Here is a 19,106-nt window from a genome sequence, read left to right on the forward strand (position 1 = left end):
GAAGGAAGGAAGGAAGGACGAGGAAGGAAGGAAGGAAGGAAGGAAGGAAGGAAGGAAGGAAGGAAGGAAGAAGCAGAAAATCGGAGTTGTTTTCATTTCACCCAAAATAACGAGAAACAGGAAAAGGACATGCACTCTCCCCTCACCAACAAAGACCTTCCTGACACTGACTGATGACTTTAACCTCTCACCTTTGAACTGAGGGATTTCTCCTGTCGCGCTCTTGGGCAAACCTTTATGACAGGCGTCGCTGGTCATCGCCACGGTAACGCCGCAGCTGCCCAACAGGAAGCCAATCTGCTGACTGCCCGCGTCCTGTAGGACCAGAGAGAGACAGAGAGAGGACATATGCAGTGTTTTAGCAAACGAAAGAAGACATGGAGAGGACACAAGGAGAGGAGACAAGAGAAAGGAAGGCATGGAGAGGACACAAGGAGAGGAGAAAAGAAGAGAGGACACAATGAGAGGAGAAAAGAGGAGAGGAAACAAGGAGAGGAGACAGGAGGAGAGGAAACAATGTGAGGAGACAAGAGGAAAGAAGACAAGGAGAGGTCATATAGGTGGTTATAATATATATATATATACATATATATATATATATATATATATATATATATATATATATATATATATATATATATACACAGTATATACACTGCCTGGCCTTAGCAAATAGGTAAGGGGTTGCTGCAGTTGGTCAGGTCTAGGTTCAGCAACATTATGTGCCCAAAGAATGAGGTCAGCTGACTACCTGAATATAATGAATGACCAGATTATTCCATCAATGCATTTTTTTCTTCCCTGATGACATGGGCATATTCCAAGATGACAATGCCAGGATTCATCAGGCTCAAATTGTGAAAGAGTGGTTCAGGGAGCATGAGACATAATTTTCACACATGGATTTGCCACCACAGAGTCCAGACCTTAACCCCATTGAGAATCTTTGGGATGTGCTGGAGAAGGCTTTGCTCAGTGGCCCGACTCTCCCATCATCAATACAAGATCTTGGTGAAAAATCAATGCAACACTGGACGGAAATAAATCTTGTGACATTGCAGTAGCTTATGGAAACAATGCCACAGTGAATGAGTGCCGTAATCAAAGCTAAAGGCGGTCCAACGATGCAACACTTTTTTTTAGGTGGTGACTTTTTATATATATACATATCTATATATCTATATATATATATACATATATATATATATACATATATATATATGTACTGTACATATAAGAATAATATTATAATAATAACTGCTGCTAAAGAGAAAGAACAGAATATTTGATGGTAAATCCAGCAGCAGTAATGCAGTCGACTGACTGATGTGCAGGAGAAAAGGCTTTTCACTGCATTACTGCATAACCATGTCAGCATTATACGAGTCACAACACTGAGCTGAGTGAGGCTGTTTGACACGCACTCTCACTGACAACACATTTAAAACTCACCTACTAATACAGTACATACCCCTGATTAAGGCTACCATAGCTTAATATAATATTATATTTCACGTCTTTATCTCAATGTGAGACAGACTTTTCCAAACTCAAGTTTGTAAACCACTCACTCTCTCACATCAAACCCCATAGAGAAAATCAGTGATTTTAGCTCACAGGGACACAGGAGCTGCTGGTCTACTGCTGCCTCATGTGGTCATTTTGTGTTGCTTATGTACATCCAAATCTAGGATTTTAAAAGATAAAGTGACAAAATAAGACATCAATAAATCCTGTGTGCTGTGATGTTAGGTGCATAGATTTTTTATTAAAACCTTGATTTAAATGATATAACTCAAGTTTTTGAAGTGTATTTGTGTATGTATACACAACATATAACAATGAAGAATTTAAAAAAATCTGACAAATTCCTTAATTTTCAGGTCAGGTAAAGTCAAATCTCTCTCGTGAATCTCTGGATTATCTTTGAATTATTATTCGCTTTCTGCAAACAGCTGAGAGACAAAAGACGCGCTTGACATTTTCAGCCGTCTGTGGTGTCACTGATACGTCGACACACGGAAGGAAACAAGAACAGAGATGAAACTCAGCAGGAGTCTGGAGCAGAGAGGATGAAATGAAATGAAATGGCCTGAGCTGCAGTGACAGACGTACCTTACGGCTCAGGGGAACCTCTATCGGGACAGGAACCACCTCGGCCAGCAGGCAGCCGTAGAAGGCCACCATGAAGGCGACAGGGTCGTTGTTAGGGAATACCAAAGCCACCTGGAGGAGGGAGAGAGGATGACAAACACAGATCATTCTTAAAGTCTTTTCTGACTTTGCCAAATATTCTTAAATTGATTTGAAAAATAATCTGTCAACAGAGGTAAACTAATTTTGCTGGACTGGAATTATTGAAATGAGCTTATAAATGGAGTCACTTTTATACAACGGAGTATTAGGAACACAATGAGAAAAAAAAATTCACAGACTTCGAGATTAATTCACAGACTTCGAGATTAATTCACAGACTTCGAGAATAAAGTTGTAAATTTACAACTTTATTGAAATTAAAGTAAATGTACAACTTTAATCTGATAAATTTACAACTTTATTGAAATTAAAGTAAATGTACAACTTTAATCTCATAAATTTACAACTTTATTGAAATTAAAGTAAATGTACGACTTTAATCTCATAAATTTACAACTTTATTCTTGTAAATTTACGACTTTAATCTTGTAAATTTTATTTTATTCTTGTAAATTTACGAGATTAAAATTGTATATTATGAGAATAAAGTTGTAAATTTGCGAGAATAAAGTTGCAAATTTACGACTTTCTCAGAATTTTACTTTATTCTCGTAAATTAAGACATTATTCTCGGAGTCTGTGAGATGTTTTTTTTCTCAGTGTGGCGCTAATACTCTGTTGTACTTTCAGACTGTAACGTGAAGAAAATTGCATTAATGGGCTGCTGATTGGATGCGGCGCCCCCTAGAGACAGAGAAATCCTCTCACGTAGGAAGTATTTCCTGAAAATGAATCTTCCTTCTCTTGATTCATCTGACTTTAGAATGTCTTACATGTGCACACATTTAAATAAGATGTAACATCTGATTATGGGTTCGTTTTTCTTTCAAGAGCAAAAAAAAAATCACAACAATTTGACAGAAATTAGGCTTATATTTGCCATGTAACGATTCTGCTGTCTGTGTCTCTGCTTTGAGACCCTGGTGAGATGTGACACACACACACGCACGCACCCACGCACGCACACATGCACGCACACACACAAAAACACACACACAGTTTGGTGACTCACCCGATCCCCCGGTCGCACCATGGGCTCCTGCTTGCTGCCCAGTTTGTGGAGGATGTTGTAGGCGAGCTTGATGCTGCGAGACCACAGCTTCCCTGCAGGGGGCAGGATACAGGACGTGAGCAAGTGTGTGTGTGTTTGTGTGTGTGTCAGACGTCTATTTTGAGGACATTCAGTCGATGGAGTGAGAAACTGTCTCCAGTGTCCGGTGTTTGAACTTCAGACAGATATTAAATCCATGACTCAAACTCAAGGTAGCCGGTTTAAAAATACGACTGCAGCTCAACATCTCATGTTTGATTTTATATTCTCCTGTTTTTGTTAAGTTTTCTCAGATATATGAAGCAGAAATGACTCTTTTGGTGAATAAACCGTTCAAAAATAAAGGGAACACAAATGCAGGAAGGATATTTTGGTTTGTTGTCCAATATTTATACAATTTATCAGTAAAGATTTCGATGTTTATTGTCATTTTCTTATGGAGTAAATGAGAAACATGTCCGTTGTTCAATCTGCTATCATGAGTCCAGTCAATTTCTTTATCATTCCTGAAAACACCAACCATTAGATGATTTGATTTTACAATAATACATAATCAATCACCTCTTTGGGTAAAAATGTAAAATATTAACTTCAGTTTCCGATTTTGTCCACAAAACAAAAGCAAAGTCACACAAACCTTGTGAAACTGAGTGTGCACTGCATTACATATGCATATTGTGACTGTGGATTAATATTAAAGGTAGAGTTTGGGAATTTAGAAATGGTGTTAAAGGAGTTATTGACGTACAGAAAGTGAAATTTGGGTTAGTTTGTATACCACTCACTCACACCAAACCTCATAGAGAAAATCATCGTTTTAAGCTCACAGGGACACAGGAGCTGCTGGTCCTCTGCTGCCTCATGTGGTCACTTTGTGTCACTGAGGTAAATCTGAACAAAGGATTTCAAACACGGAATTCCCAAAATAACTAATTTGAACGTAGTGACGGAGGCAGCAGTGGATCAACAACTCCTGTGTGCTGTGACGATCGATCCATCGATGATATTCCCTTTGGACTTTGGTGTAAGGGAGTTGTTTACAAAGGGACATAAACTTCAGTTTCCTATCTAACAGTGAGGTAAAGTGGTGAATATGTCCATGCATTTCCTGCAGATTTCTGGATTCCTGCACCTGTTTTACTTCACACATAAACGACGTGACTGATGGCGTGGAGCGGACAAGCGTCTGGTTACCGTATGTGAGGACGTAGAGCGGCTTCCCCGCCGTGTCCAGGCTGGTGAGGCACGGGGCTTTCGGGGAGATGGTGCCCCAGCGTTGGAGCGCAGCCTCCAGGGAGGGTGGCCAGTTCGTGACCACGCCCAGCGCCTCGCCTCGCACCGGCATCATCTCCGCCCCCTCTGGCCGAGGCTGGTTGGGGTCAGGTTGCTGGACTGTGGACGAGGAGACAGATGTTTTAAGTGTCATCGTATGGAAACCGGAGCAACAAAAGCAGATGTAATCACACTCTGATACAAAGATTAATTTGACTTCTGGGTGAAATACTGTCTTCTGGCCACAGGACATGAGGAAAAACTAAATTTTAGCCACTTAACAAAATATTAACTGTTAAAATCTGCACCTATTCAAGTCTACGGCATCTTAAAAAATGTGTTTGCCACTTTATCTCACTGTTAGACAGACTTTTACAACAGGAAACTGAAGTTTGTAAACCACTGACCCTGCCACAGCAAAAACCCCATAGAGAAAATCAGTGATTTTAACATCACAGCACAAATGCTGCCTCCATCACTAAGTTCAAATGTGATATTTTATGACTTTGGTGTATTAAATCTGTTGGTCAGATTTAGCACAGTGACATAAAGTGACCACTCGATGCAGCAGTAGACCAGTAGCTCCTGTGTCCCCTTGAGCTAAAAACAATGACTTTCTCAATGGGGTTTGGTGTGGGAGAGCGAACGGTTTACAAACTTCAGTTTCTTGTTAGAAAAGTCTGTCTAATAGTGAGATGAGATAGTTCAACCCTTGAAAACAGTATATATCCCTTTAATGTCCTCTAATATTTAGTTGAGACAGCAGGAGCAGACAAGGATTTGGCAGAATTCAACCTTGAGCCATTGTCATAAAAAGTGGATCCAGAGTGAAGTGCAGGTCTAAAGCCTCCTAAATCACCAGTGTGCAGCATCATTGAGCTTTGACCACACTGCAGCTATTTACAACACACTGTCAATGCACAGAAGTCTAAGTTTTCATGGCAGTGAAGGAGGAAAAGACAAAGATAGAAAACACAGACAGATGCTTAGAGCTGAGCAAAAAATCTGTGGGGGTTTCAGGGCTCAAGATTCCCGCAAAACAAACTTTAAAACCTTTGTGTTTTATGAAAAACAGGCTGAAAAGCTTCCGCTCTGAAGGAAACCAGGACAACAAAAGTTCTTTAAACTGAGGAAAAGGTGTGACATAAGAAAGTTCTCGGGGTTAAAACAAATCAACATTTTATATTTATCTGCATCATTTTAACTTCGGGTAATTAAGCACTGAAAAGCAAGAAATAGGAGGGTACACTTTGATGAAATGTAACTGATACAGCAAAAGCAAAAAAATATAAACTTTCTTTTAGCATTCAGAAAATTAGCAAAGATAGGAATGTTGGTTGTTAGCTTTCATAAAATTAGCAAAGATATAAATGTCTGTTGTTAGCTTTCATAAAATTAGCAAAAATTATGAACATCTGTATTTAGGATTCATTATATTAGCAAAGATACAAACGTTAGTTGTTAGTTTTCAGAAAAATAGCAAAAAAATACAAACATTTGTTTTTAGCGTATAAACGTAGCATTCATAAAATTAGCAAAGATATGAATGTTTGTTGTTAGCTTTCATGAAATTAGCAAAAATACACACGCTTGTTGTTAGCTTTCATGAAATTAGCAAAAAATACAAATATTTGTTTTTAGCGTGTGCATGTAGCATTCATAAAATTAGCAAATATATGAATGTTTGTTGTTAGCTTTCATGAAATTTGCAAAAAATGACAAACGTTTGTTTTTAGCATTCTGAAAATTAGCAAGGTACCAGGTACTACTGCTAATGTCTAGTGGAGCTGGAACCGTGTAATGGAAAAACAAACACAACTCAAGCTTTAAAAATACCTGGAAACAAAAAGATGTCACACTTTGTTTCTTCACTTTCCCAGGATGCAACAGATGATTATTAGTATTATTACTAATTACAGGTTAAAAAAGGGTGAACAATTGGGAAGCGAGTTCAGGCTTCACTGCTCCTGCATGTCACGCCCCAAACTCTCCTCCACCCACACGAAACAACACACAGCATCCAGAGTTTAACTGTCGGATGTGACCAGCTCTGCTGCTGCTGCTGCACCATTCCCTCAAACCTTCACCGCAGCTCAAACTCGGCCCTGACTTCACTCCGACACCATCCCACCGTAGGCGTCGTTAAAAGTTAAATGTGTGGAGAACATGTCATGACTTGCGTATACCAACTGACTCACTCAAATAACAAAAAAGTTTCTCACCCTCCAGAAGCTCATCAAAGTCGTCCACAAAGAACTCTCGTAGAGGAGGTCTGCGAGGCTGCTTCAGTGTGTTCACCAGCTGCTGGATCTTTGCCGACACACGACTGCTGACGGGGACGCCTGCCGAAAAAACACAAACAAAAACAAAAACACAAATGTGATGTCAGGAAAGTGTCGTAGCTGGGAACGACGTCACCTCCAATTTTACTGCGTTAAATTTCAGACGTCAGAAAAATCTATCCCTTAAACTTCTTTTGAAGAGTCTTTGTTGAGGCCAGTGGTTCTCAAACAATGGGTCAGGACCCATAAATGGGCTTTTTGGGGTACCCAAACAAATTAGCTGAAGCCAGAAGGTACCAGGTACTACCGCTAATGGAACACCAAAATGTTTGTTTTTAATGTGCATAAAAGTAGCAAATGTGTTATTTATTGTTAGCTTTCAAAACATTAGCAAAAAAATACAAATGTTTGTTTTTAGCTTTCATAAAATTTGTAAAAATATGAATAAAAATACAAAGGTTTGTTTTTAGTGTTCATAATGTTAGCAAAAATATGAACTTTTGTTATTAGCTTTCATAAAATACAAATGTTTGTTTTTAGCATTCATAAAGTTAGCAAAAATATGAACTTTTGTTGTTAGCTTTCATAAAATTAGCAAAGATATGAATGCTTGGGGTAGTGGGTGATTTTTTTTGGGGTCCCCAAACAAATTTGCTTAATTTTCCCAACTTTTTAGTCAAGATTTATGTATTTATACTGTATATGTTTTATAGAATGAAGTTTTAATTAATTTACTAAAAGATTTCTTGAAAATGATTTGTTTACCAATTCAAAATGACATTCATTGTTACAGATTCTCTATGGAGTTTGGAGCAGGAGAGCGAGCTAAACTATTTTGAGCTCAACTATTCACAAAAATCTGAGTGCTGCTCTCAGGATAATTTTTTTCTTAAAGAAAATAAAGGGTTAAGAAAAGTTCCTGAGCTCATCCTGAAGAGCGACACTGACAGAGATCTCTGAGGTGATGGTCCAATTAGAGTTCACCTCTGCATTAATGCGTGTCTATATTTAACAGCATGTCTTTACTCAAACGGCGAGGCTAAAGGTGCTGCTGTGTTTCACAGTCAGGGGGCGCCGACGCTCACCGTCGCCCGTCTCCATGCGCTCGGCGTTGCCGTACTTCTGCGTGTTCCTGGCGATGGTTCCCATGTTGGCCATGTGGTGGCGCTCTGTGTGGGAGTGAGGTGAGTCCGACGAGTATCCGGTCACATCCGGGGGAGTCGAGTGATTCTCTGGAGAGAGAGAAGGAGAGGGAGGGAGAGAGAGAGAGAGAGGGAGGGAGGGAGAGAAAGAAAGAGAGAGAGCCAGCAGTGAGTCACTCTGCTCTTATTTATCACGGCACAGTTTGTCACCAGCCTTGTTATTTTATAGCCTTACAGAATCCATTAGGCCGTTTTTTTTTAATGCTCAATTTGACTTTTAAGTCAATTTTGGACACGGCTGCACTTCTATTCAAATCTGTGACATTTAAGAGGAATCATAAGAAGAAAAAAATAACTAGTACTGAAAATAACTAGTACCGCGCGCGGTTCTGAACGGGTTCGAGCCGACCCGCGCGAGTCGCCGTGTGCCACGGCTCCCCGCGTGCCTCGCGCTCTCACCCGTTCATTCACCGCGCGCGGTACTAGTTATTTTCAGTACTAGTTATTTTCAGTACTAGTTATTTTCAGCGGCGTCCCCGCACATGTCGTTCCAAATTTCGAGGGGGATCAGGCGACGTATGGCAAAGTTATAGGGCACTTCCTGTTTAAAATGGCAGACTTCCTGTTCGGTCAAGTGCGTGTCTGTAAACGTGTTCAGGGAACTTCCCTTGTCTTACATATCAAGTTTTGTGCAGATCAGACAATCTTAGAGTTGACTTCCTGTTTCGGGCATTCCACTTCCTGTTGGGAGGTCATCTCTTGCAGACATGCTCAGGACAGGTCCCTGGTGTGACATATAAGGTTTCGTGCAAATTGGACAACGTACGGCAAAGTTAGCGGGCACTTCCTGTTTAAAATGGCCAACTTCCTGTTCGTCTCTGGAAACATGTTCAGGGAAGGTCCCGTAACTCACATATCTAGTTTTGTGTCAATCGGACAATGTAAGACTTTACTTCCTGTTTCGGGCGTTCCACTTCCTGTAGGGAGGTGACCTTTTACAGACATGCTCAGGACAGGTCCCTGGTGTCACATATAAGGTTTTGTGCAGATCGGACAATGTACTGCAAAGTTAGAGGGCACTTCCTGTTTAAAATGGCCGACTTCCTGTTCGTCTCCGTAAACGCGTTCAGGGAAGTTCCCTTGTCTTACATATCAAGTTTTGTGCAGATCGGACAATCTTAGAGTTTACTTCCTGTTTTGGGCATTCCACTTCCTGTTGGGAGGTCATCTCTTTGGACATGCTCAGGACAGGTCCCTGGTGTCACATATAAGGTTTTGTGCAGATCGGACAATGTACTGCAAAGTTAGAGGGCACTTCCTGTTTAAAATGGCCGACTTCCTGTTCGTCTCCGGAAACATGTTCAGGGAAGGTCCCGTAACTCACATATCTAGTTTCGTGTCAATCGGACAATGTAAGACTTTACTTCCTGTTTCGGGCGTTCCACTTCCTGTAGGGAGGTGACCTTTTACGGACATGTTGAGGAAGGGTCTGGGGTCCCACATACTAAGTTTCAAGTGGATACAACAATCCCTGTTGGAGCAGCATCAAAAACTATAAATGTAATTCTGTCTGCTGTCACCAGGGGGCGCTGTATTTGAAAATTAATATTTTCATATAGATGTGTTCAGGGCCGGACTGTCATCAATCCTTGCAAGTTTGGTTCAGATCGGACCAGGATTGGCAAAGTTGTTACAGTTTCTTTTTTTAGAATTTTCTACCACCACCAGGAGGCGCTGTTTTGAAAATGTACCGTTTCAGCAACACAGTCGTCTTCAGGAACTAACCATCATCAACTATAGCAAGTTTGGTTGGGATCAGACCTTCCATCGCAAAGTTATAAGAGTTTCACTGTCTGTTGTGAAAAATTATTATTATCTCCAACTTTGGCGCCCCCTATCTCATACGCCATACAATATTTTGAAAGGCTTTTGATAACTTTTGATGCTCAACTCGTCCACATGGATCTCACCAAGTTTGAAGGTGATCGCACAAAAGCTCTAGGAGGAGATAATTGAAATACAAGCTGTCATACTGTCTGCTGTCAACAGGGGGCGCTGTTTTCGAAATTGAATATTTTCATATAGACGTCTTTAGGGCCGGACTGTCATCAATCCTAGCAAGTTTGGTTCAGATCGGACCAGGATTCGCGAAGTTGTAGCAGTTTGATTTTTTGTCCCAAAAATCCGACTTTGCGTCGTTGCCATGGCAACACCGTTAAACGATTTGTCGTCATATTGATCACGCATCATCTACCATGTGTTTTGACTGTTGTCACCAATTTTGAGTGCGGTACGATTATCTGTGTAAAAGTTATTCCCGAAATCGTAAAAAAACTTTTTTTTGGTGTATTTTCTTTCACCACAAGGAGGCGCTGTTTTCAAACTTCACCGTTTTTTCATAGACGTCTTCAGCCATGGCCCATCATCAATGGTAGCAAGTTTGGTTCGGATCGGACCTTCCATCGCAAAGTTATAAGAGTTTTGTTTTTCTGATGCGAAACATCAGAATCATCACGAACTTTGCCGCCCTCTATCTCGCGCGCCATGCGACATTTGAAAAAACTTTTGATACCGTGAGCTCCTCAACTGGTCCACAGGGACCTCACCAAGTTTGAAGGTGATCGCACGAAAACTCTAGGAGGAGTTAGTTCAAATACCATTGCTGCGAATTCGCCAAAATCGCCAAAAAATCGCCAATCAACCCAAGATGGCGGACTTCCTGTTGGGTTTGGATCATGGTCATAATGTAATTTTTTCTTGATCCTGACCCACTACACATGTGTACCGAATTTCGTGCATGTGCGATATTTGTGTTGGTCATGGTGAATTTGGACAGGTGGCGCCGCACTTATTGGCCCCTCCCACATTCAATTTTCGACGCACATTCCCCGAACCTTTTTCAGACGTAAATTTACACCACGATTGATGCGGTCACAAAAATCTGTGAGTTTTGGGGTATGGGAAAGGCCTCAAAAATGCGATTCATTTGGGGGAATAATAAGAATAATAATAATAATAATAATAATAATAATCCTTCCAGTTTCAATAGGGTTCTTGCAACCTTGTTGCTCGAACCCTAATTAGTATACTACTTAGCTGAATGATTAATCCAAGTGCACAATAGCTTAAGAAGATGTTTGCCACTTTCTCTCACTGTGAGGAAGAATATTCTGAGTGAAAACTGAAGGTTTGTGACACTTTAGTCCTCCCACACCAAACCCCATAGAGAAAATCAGTGATTTTAACACAGCACACAGGAGTTGATCCACTGCTGCCTCCATCATTGAGTTCAAATGTCTTATTTTGTCACTTCGGCTTTCAAAATTACTCATTTCAATTTATTTTAGTGACACAAAGTGACCACACGAGGCAGCAGTAGACCAGCAGCTCCTGTGTCCCCACAAGCTAAAATCACTGATTTTCTCTATGGGGTTTGGTGTGGGTGGTTTACATCCATCAGTCAATCATTTTTTCTGACAACTTGTTTCATGAATTTAAGATTCCATTGTTCGACTTATGACTTTAAAGGTCTAGTCAGTAACATTTCATTTACTTAATATTAATAATTATTACAATTACTACTGTGAAATCAATTCATCTTGTAATTATATTTACATAGAAATAAAAATGTAAAACCAAACCCACAACAGCAGAATTATTTTTTTTAAGGAAAGGTTTATAAGTTTATAAGTGAGTTTAAAGGGACAGTTCAGGTTTTTGGAGGGTGGGAACAACAGAGAAAAGGTGCTATAGCTCTAAAACAGCAGTGATTTAAGCTTAGAAATAAACCTTTAACACGAGACGTTATTTTCCTCATCATACTCTTATGCACAATATCTTTACATCTTTATCTGTTGGATTTCTATGGTTTCAGGTCAAAAATGTGTGTCGAAAATCAAATAATTCCGTTTCTACCAAATCGCAGACGTGTAAACCTGAAAGAAATCGGACTTACCGTCAGACTCTAGCGGTGGCGGCCACAACATGTCAGAGCCAAACTCGCAGGATCGTCGCAGAGATCCTCCGTTCTCGGCGACGCTCAGCGCACCCTTCCTCTTCAGGGACAGGTGACCGATACCTGAGGTCACACACGCACAGTTAGAAACAGGCCGTGGAGTTTTATCAAACATAAATGCACCCGAGAACGTGGGGCGTGGTGTAAATAAAACTAATAAAGTCAATGTTACTGCCGGATTAATAATTTAGGACAAATGAATTATGGATGAAAAATGATTGCAGCATAAAAGCTGTAACATTAAAATGTAACATGCAGAAGAGACAAAGACGCACAGAGACTATCTTTATAATACTGATAAATATGACAGTATTTTTTACACGTTATACAAAATAATTTATGATTATTTTTACAATCCATTCAATTCCCTGAGTTTTTGCTGATATTCTCAAATCTCAAATGTCTTTCTTCAAAAAAAAAGAAGAAAGACACTTCAACTGCTCAATCGATGATCAAAGTACTTGAATTCATCAACATAATAAATAATCAATTAGTGTACATTGTACACTGTACAACAACAACAGAACTTTTGAATTAAAGTGTGTAATGTTTTTTAAAGCAATAAATAAATCACACGATCTTGCTGGTTAGATTGGAATGTGCTCTGTTGCCATGGCATTTCAGGTTTTTAGTTAACGTGTGCTGGAGTTCATTTCTGAGCACAGAGGTGAATTACAAGTGACAGCACAAATCTAAAGGGACCTTGTGTTGATGTGTGTTATTCTAATCCATCCATTAGTGTCTCTAAATAAACCTGAGACCATGTCTGTGTGTTTGCGTGTCTTCAGAGTAAAGTACACGCTGGAACACTCACAGGAGTCAAACGCAGAATCTTGTTGCTGTGAAACACCAGTGCTCACTGCCTATCCATTGTGCATAAAAAAGTGTATGAACTGCCCTTTTTGTGCTTTAAAGTTTTAAAATGTGGTTGTATCAGAAACTGAGACACAGTCAGCCAAATATGAGTCTACGGCTTTATCGTTTATCAGCAGGAAACTGAGGTTTGTAAACCACTAGCTCTCCCACACCAAACCCCATAGAGAAAATCAGTGATTTTAACATCACAGCACACAGGAGTTGTTGATCCACTGCTGCCTCCATCACTACATTCAAATGTCTTATTTTATCACTTTAAAATCCTTTGTTCAGATTTACGCCAGTGACACAAAGTGAGGCACATGAGGCAGCAGTAGACCAGCAGCTCCTGTGTCCTTGTGAGCTAAAATCACTGATTTTTTCAATAGAGTTTGGTGCAGGGAGAGTGAGTGGTTTACAAACTTCAGTTTCCTGATGAAATCAGTGAACACACACACACGCACACACACACACACACACACACACACACACTGAGGACCATTACCATGGTGCGACTGCGACAGGTGGCTCTGCTGGTGGTGAGACTGGCCCAGGTGCGTGTGCGACAGGTGAGCGTGTGCCAGGTGCGACAGGTGCGTGTGTGCCAGAGAGTCAGCAAGTCGCCCAGCGTTGCCACTGCCTCCGCTCTGAGTCGACGAGGACGAGGAGGAGGTGGAGCCCAGGTGGGCGGGGCCCAGCTGGGTGGGGCGGCTCATCCAGTGCTCCATGCCAGACATGTCGTCGCCTGGCCCCGCCTCCTCGTCCGAGCCCGACGACGAGTCTGAGCACAGGGGGGACAGGCCTGGTGAGAGTCAGTGACCGCCGTTATATTTCAGTGGGAAACGACGACAGCCAAGTTTTCATGAGTCATGATTCAGTGACAACAGTGTGTACAATATTAAAGGAACAGTTCAACATTTCTTAGCAGCAGTTCTACACTTTCCTGGTTAAATAGAGGTGATAAAAGAAATAAAGATATAAATTGTTTTCGGATTTAGTTATTTTGACCATTATTGGACCAATACTGATACAGAGTATCGTTTCGGATCAATTGGGATACTGAGTATTATTTTGGACCGATATCAATACTGATTATCGTTTTGGACCGGTACTGATCGTGAGTATTATTATGGACCGATACCGATACTGTATATAATATTGGATTGATTCCAACACTGAGTATCGTTTCGGCTTGATATGATACCGAGTATCGTTTCAGACCAATATCGATACTGAATATAATTTCGGATCCATACTAAGTGTTGTTTTGGACCGATATCGATACTGAGTATCGTTTCATACCAATACTGAGTATCATTTGGGACCAATAATGAGTATCGCATCAGACCAATGCTGATCTCAAGTATCGTTTTGGACCAATTCTGATACTGAGCATAATATTGGACCGATACTAATTCTGGGCATTGTATCAGACTGATATCTATTCTGGGTATCATATCGGACAACACCAATACTTGAGTGTCACATTTGACCAATGCCGATACCAAGTATCTTTATGGACAGATTATGATACTGAGCGTCATATTGGACAGATACTGTATCGTATTGGGCTGATACTCAGTATCGCATTGCAACGACACCGATACATGAGTATCATATCATACAGATGCGACACAAAAAGCAATTCTACACTTTAAAAAACATATTTATGGGTAGCATTTCCTGCCAATAAATCCTCCTCTGAAATGTAACACACTGGACCTTTAAGTGACAGCACATGACATCACACTCACACGTCAGGTGTCAAATTCAGTTAACGAAATTTCCTCAAAAGGTCAAAAAGAAAAATTAGCGGCGGGCAAATGTATTATATTTCCTTCATTAAAATGTAATCATCGTCTCATTTGCGGTATCACTTCTGGTTATGCTTGGCGTGACAAGCTCACATCTGAGCTAAAGGTCGAGTTGCCGCGGTAAAGAGAGGAGAAAAAAATTAGGTAATAACCCGTATTTTTCCTCTTCAGTGTGAGCTGAGTGCTTAGCTTTCCTCTGAGAAATGTTGTCAGTTTGCAGTTTTTCTGTCATCTTTTTAGTTACAGTTACAACATAATCCTGTCTGGACATGTGTGCGAGTGTGTAGCTATGTTTGTGAGGACATTTTTTCTTTTCCTGACAACTTTAAAGGGAATTTTGATGGTTAAGTTGGTTTGCTTTAGGGTTAAAGGTGTCTGTGTCATCACCTGGAGGTGTGTACGCGTCCATAGACGTCTGCACCACCAGCGAGCGTCTTTTGGAAGGCATGGGCACGGCCACCTTCCTCTCCACGTGTCGGGCTAACACGGCCTGCACGGCCTCAGTGTGGACGTCTGAAAGACAGAGAGGGACAGACAGAGGGAGACATGTGATGTACAGGAACAAGGAGGAACGTCTTCTTCACTCATGGCTCTGCTGAGCCTCTGATTAGACTGGTAAATGACTGCTGGATTAAACACGCACCGAACAGGAGGAGATAAATATCAGTTTATGAAGCGATGGCGATAAAGACACCAATAACAATCATTTAACTGTAAAGGTTGACGAGTTACACGCTAACACATGTATGACAGGTCACGAGTGGAAGTTCAGTCAACAGAGACGACTTTGACTGCTTCATAAAATTCTTTTTATTGTCTTTTATTGACTTGCGAACAAATTGTACGAAAAAACACGGAAAACATTGACATACCATTATCAATTCATCCAAATGGAAATATTCTTGATTCAGATTTTCTGAGAGAGATTTTTGTTTTAATTGCTGTCATTCCACTCTATATGTTTAATATTGTTTGCTAAAATATAAGCTCGCTCTTTAAATTCCGGTAGTTAGTCCTGAGGGATTCAACAAATCCTGAAATTAAAAATCTTTGGCTACTAGTTTGCGAAAAGTGAAAACTAAATATCTTCTAACATTTGTGATACTTGTTAACGGAAAACTAGCTATCACTTATTTTCTACTACCCTTTGGGGGAGTTGTCACTGCTAAAAAATTTAAATTCCCGCTAAAATATAAGTTAGCTCTTTAACGTCCGGTCAGTTAAAGCTAAACTTTGACTTTTTAATGGTGACGTTAGCGACCAATGTGATGGAAACCTCGCTAACCCTTATCTTTTTCTTAAAGATTTTTTCTAAGAACATAGAATTTTCTTACAACTTATATAAGCTAGCTCCTGCTTTACAAAACAGCATATTCTTTACAATTTGCATTATGAATTCATGGAAACGTAGCTTCTCTTAAGTACTTTTTCTTAGAATATAGGCTATTCTTACAACGTCCGTTAAAACACAAGCTACCTCCATAACATCTGGTCAATTGAAGCTGATGAGAAACTTTTTAAGATAAATATTAGAGATAAAAACACAAGATAATGATCAAAAACATTGTCTTTTAGTGGTTGTTTACATCGGCCTAAAATGTCCTAAAATGAAAAGTCTTTGATTGACAGCTCAATGGACATTAGTCGGGCTAGTTTATTGAAAACCAGCCCTTCAACAGAGATCTAGATCAGGGTTTCTCAATCCTGGTCCTAGAGACTCACTGGTGTGGATGTTTTGAGATGTTAACCTGGATTTATTCTCTCCTCAGAAGACGAGGTTTTAGTTTATTTTTTTCTGTACCTGATCTATAGCGCTCGTCTCTGGTGCCGGAGGTTCTCCGTCGGTGGAAACGGGCGGCGGAGGGAGGCCCGAGTGCCGCCCGGTGAGACATGGGTCCTTCCATACCTACAGACGCAGGCGGGACAAGCAAGCAGACACACACATATAACACAAACACACACACACACATATATATACACATGTACATGTTTGACAGAAGCAGTAGATAAAGAGCATAAAAAAGGAGGGAAAAAACAAACATGGAGATGATTTGAATCAACTTTTTAAAACAAAACAACACAAAATTAAATAAGAATAATGATAATAAAATAACAGTCATGTTTGCTGCTGCTGCTGCTGCTCGGTGTCACATGACACTGGATCACGTGAGGCCTGTGGAGCCGGAGTGTGTGTGTGTGTGTGTGTGAGTGTGTGTAGAAACAGAGGAGCAGGCCCAAGCTGAGCTCGAGGGAGTCTTAACCTACATTCACTAATGGCTGTAGCTGAGGATGGAATCGATGGAGTGCAGTTCAGTATCATCATCATGACTGCGTTTGTCATGATACCAGATCGATCCTCGACTAGTGATGTGGGAATACTTCCGCTGAGTGTATGTGTGTGTGTGTGTGACAGGGGCGGAGTCAGAGGCTACTAAATTACCTCCAGCATGAGGAACAAATGCCCTGATCAGCTTGGACCTCTTCTTCTCATAACCCTTCTGAGTGATGTCCCCTGCAAACAGACAGAGATAAATAGAGCGTGAGAGCCGACGGTGACGACAGCGGCCTGTTTGTGTCAAAGAAAATAAGCTAATTTACGACTAAAAAAAACAATATTGATCAAAATGACGCCTCAATCTCGACCTTTGAAAGCAAAGGTGGAATCAAGGATTTAACCACGCCCCTAGTGTGACGTCTTGCAGTCGTGCCAGAGGGGGAAAAAAGTGTTGTGGTTGTAGCCACAACACTTTTTTCTGACTACACGTTAGCTTCTCCCGCTAACCTGAACCTGCTGCCAACTAATAGTAACCACGGCAACTGCTGATTTGGGCGACACATCAACTCGGTGGCCCCCACAGGCCAACAACGATGTAACCAAAGTGCTCTGGCTGGTTTTATCCATCAGACTTTATGTGATCTTCCATCCAGAGTGGTCATAAAACAGGAAGTGGCCACACTCCGCACAAGAAGCATGGAGACACAAGATGGCCATCTCCGTACAGCAAGACCCCGTCTGACGTACAAGTTAAAGTCCACAAAACCAAACAATATTTCACTTTAAAGGGATTATACACTTAAACAAACATACCCACATTTGTAGTATATTCCCTTTCTGCCTATAACGGCAACTGCTGATTTGGGCGACACATCAACTCCGTCCTCAAAATTCAACTCGCGGTAACACGATAACTAGCGCTAAGGACGCGTTTGTAGCATCAGGCGTGTGACTTCATTCAGTGGTGAAAAAAAAAAAATTTGCATACTGGAACCACGCTACGGAACGCCAAGCAGGTCACATCTTACGACCATTTATGATCATGTTATTGGAGGTCAGAGGTCAGATTTAGTGACCTTTTAGGGACCCTATGTTGGGATTTTGCGAGGGTCGCTCCGACTTTCCAAGTTGAAATCCGACTTGAGAGAGGGCATTCCAGTTCAAACTGCCGAGGAGGAAATTGCGACTTCCGACTACAACTGGATCACAATGCGTGTATAACGTTGTCATGTTTATGTGTGGGTGTGTGTGTGAGCAGGTGGTACTGAATATTTGAGTACCCAAACTTGTTTTTTTGTTAATTGGGGAAAAAGTGACAGCCCTACGATCTATGCCCATGGTTCTCAAACTGTGGTACGTGTGGTGCGATCTTCTACTGCATGTGCTAGGGTATGTGATTGGAGTGTGTAGAAAATGAAATATATCATAAATTAAATACTAATAATTTGAGACACCTTATCTCTCGCTCCATCTTAAGCAAATTTCAGGTCGTACGTTGAGAACCTCAATGTACGTATGTAAAAACAACGTAAGATAGAAACAAAAAATAAAACAAATCATAAGATAATTCTGGAAATGAAAGAGGGGAGAAAAAGAAAAATGTAGAGCTTTATCAAAGTCCACAACAATGTTGCAGAAAAGTTAAATGACTTTAGTTTAACATCACTGAAGGACTGACAGTCAGTGAAAAGGAGAAGCAGCTCATTGAAATCCTTCAGGGCGGAGATTGTCACAGAGGCAACCGCTGACCACCGCCACCAACTGTCAATCACACAGTGTGGCCCCCACTCCTCATAGCGTGGGGCTAATATGAGCTAAAACCTCCTCGTTTGTCCCCATTACACCGAACGTCAGACTGGACTGAACCAGTTTATTCGTTTAACTGAGTCACATTTGATTAACACGGATGTCAAGTTCGACAAGAGAGGAGAGACGAGAAGCAAATCATGTCCCACAGGTCAGAGAAGAGCTGAGAACGCAAGACAAAGACACTGTCCACGAGTCACAGATAAATATTCTTCTTCTTCAAACACGTGAAAGACTGATGAGGGACGACATAAACCCACAAAATTTACGTCCACATACGAACAACACAAAGAAGAATTAGTGACACCAACTGGTGAGACTGTAACAAATGCAGGACT

The 19,106-nt window shown here is 40.9% G+C and overlaps 1 protein-coding gene across 3 annotated transcripts in view; it reads right to left on the bottom strand.

Annotated features, from left to right (window-relative positions):
* LOC122769211 (disco-interacting protein 2 homolog C-like) overlaps positions 1-19,106 on the bottom strand; it is a 40,547-nt gene that overhangs the window by 11,877 nt on the left and 9,564 nt on the right. The window contains exons 2-12 of one of the 3 annotated variants that reach the window (XM_044025585.1): positions 17,128-17,199; positions 16,489-16,593; positions 15,075-15,200; positions 13,379-13,654; positions 11,959-12,081; positions 7,947-8,093; positions 6,802-6,921; positions 4,502-4,699; positions 3,269-3,360; positions 2,116-2,226; positions 192-315 (exon numbers count right to left, since the gene is read on the bottom strand). In XM_044025585.1, the coding sequence (XP_043881520.1) occupies positions 192-315; positions 2,116-2,226; positions 3,269-3,360; positions 4,502-4,699; positions 6,802-6,921; positions 7,947-8,093; positions 11,959-12,081; positions 13,379-13,654; positions 15,075-15,200; positions 16,489-16,593; positions 17,128-17,199 (1,494 nt within the window). Of the gene's footprint in view, positions 1-191; positions 316-2,115; positions 2,227-3,268; positions 3,361-4,501; positions 4,700-6,801; positions 6,922-7,946; positions 8,094-11,958; positions 12,082-13,378; positions 13,676-15,074; positions 15,201-16,488; positions 16,594-17,127; positions 17,200-19,106 lie in introns of all 3 variants that reach the window. The other 2 variants (XM_044025576.1, XM_044025592.1) reach the window with 2 other exon arrangements.

This window comes from Solea senegalensis, linkage group LG1 (genome assembly GCF_019176455.1).
Source record: "Solea senegalensis isolate Sse05_10M linkage group LG1, IFAPA_SoseM_1, whole genome shotgun sequence".
In the NCBI taxonomy this organism is placed as follows: Eukaryota; Metazoa; Chordata; class Actinopteri; order Pleuronectiformes; family Soleidae; genus Solea; species Solea senegalensis.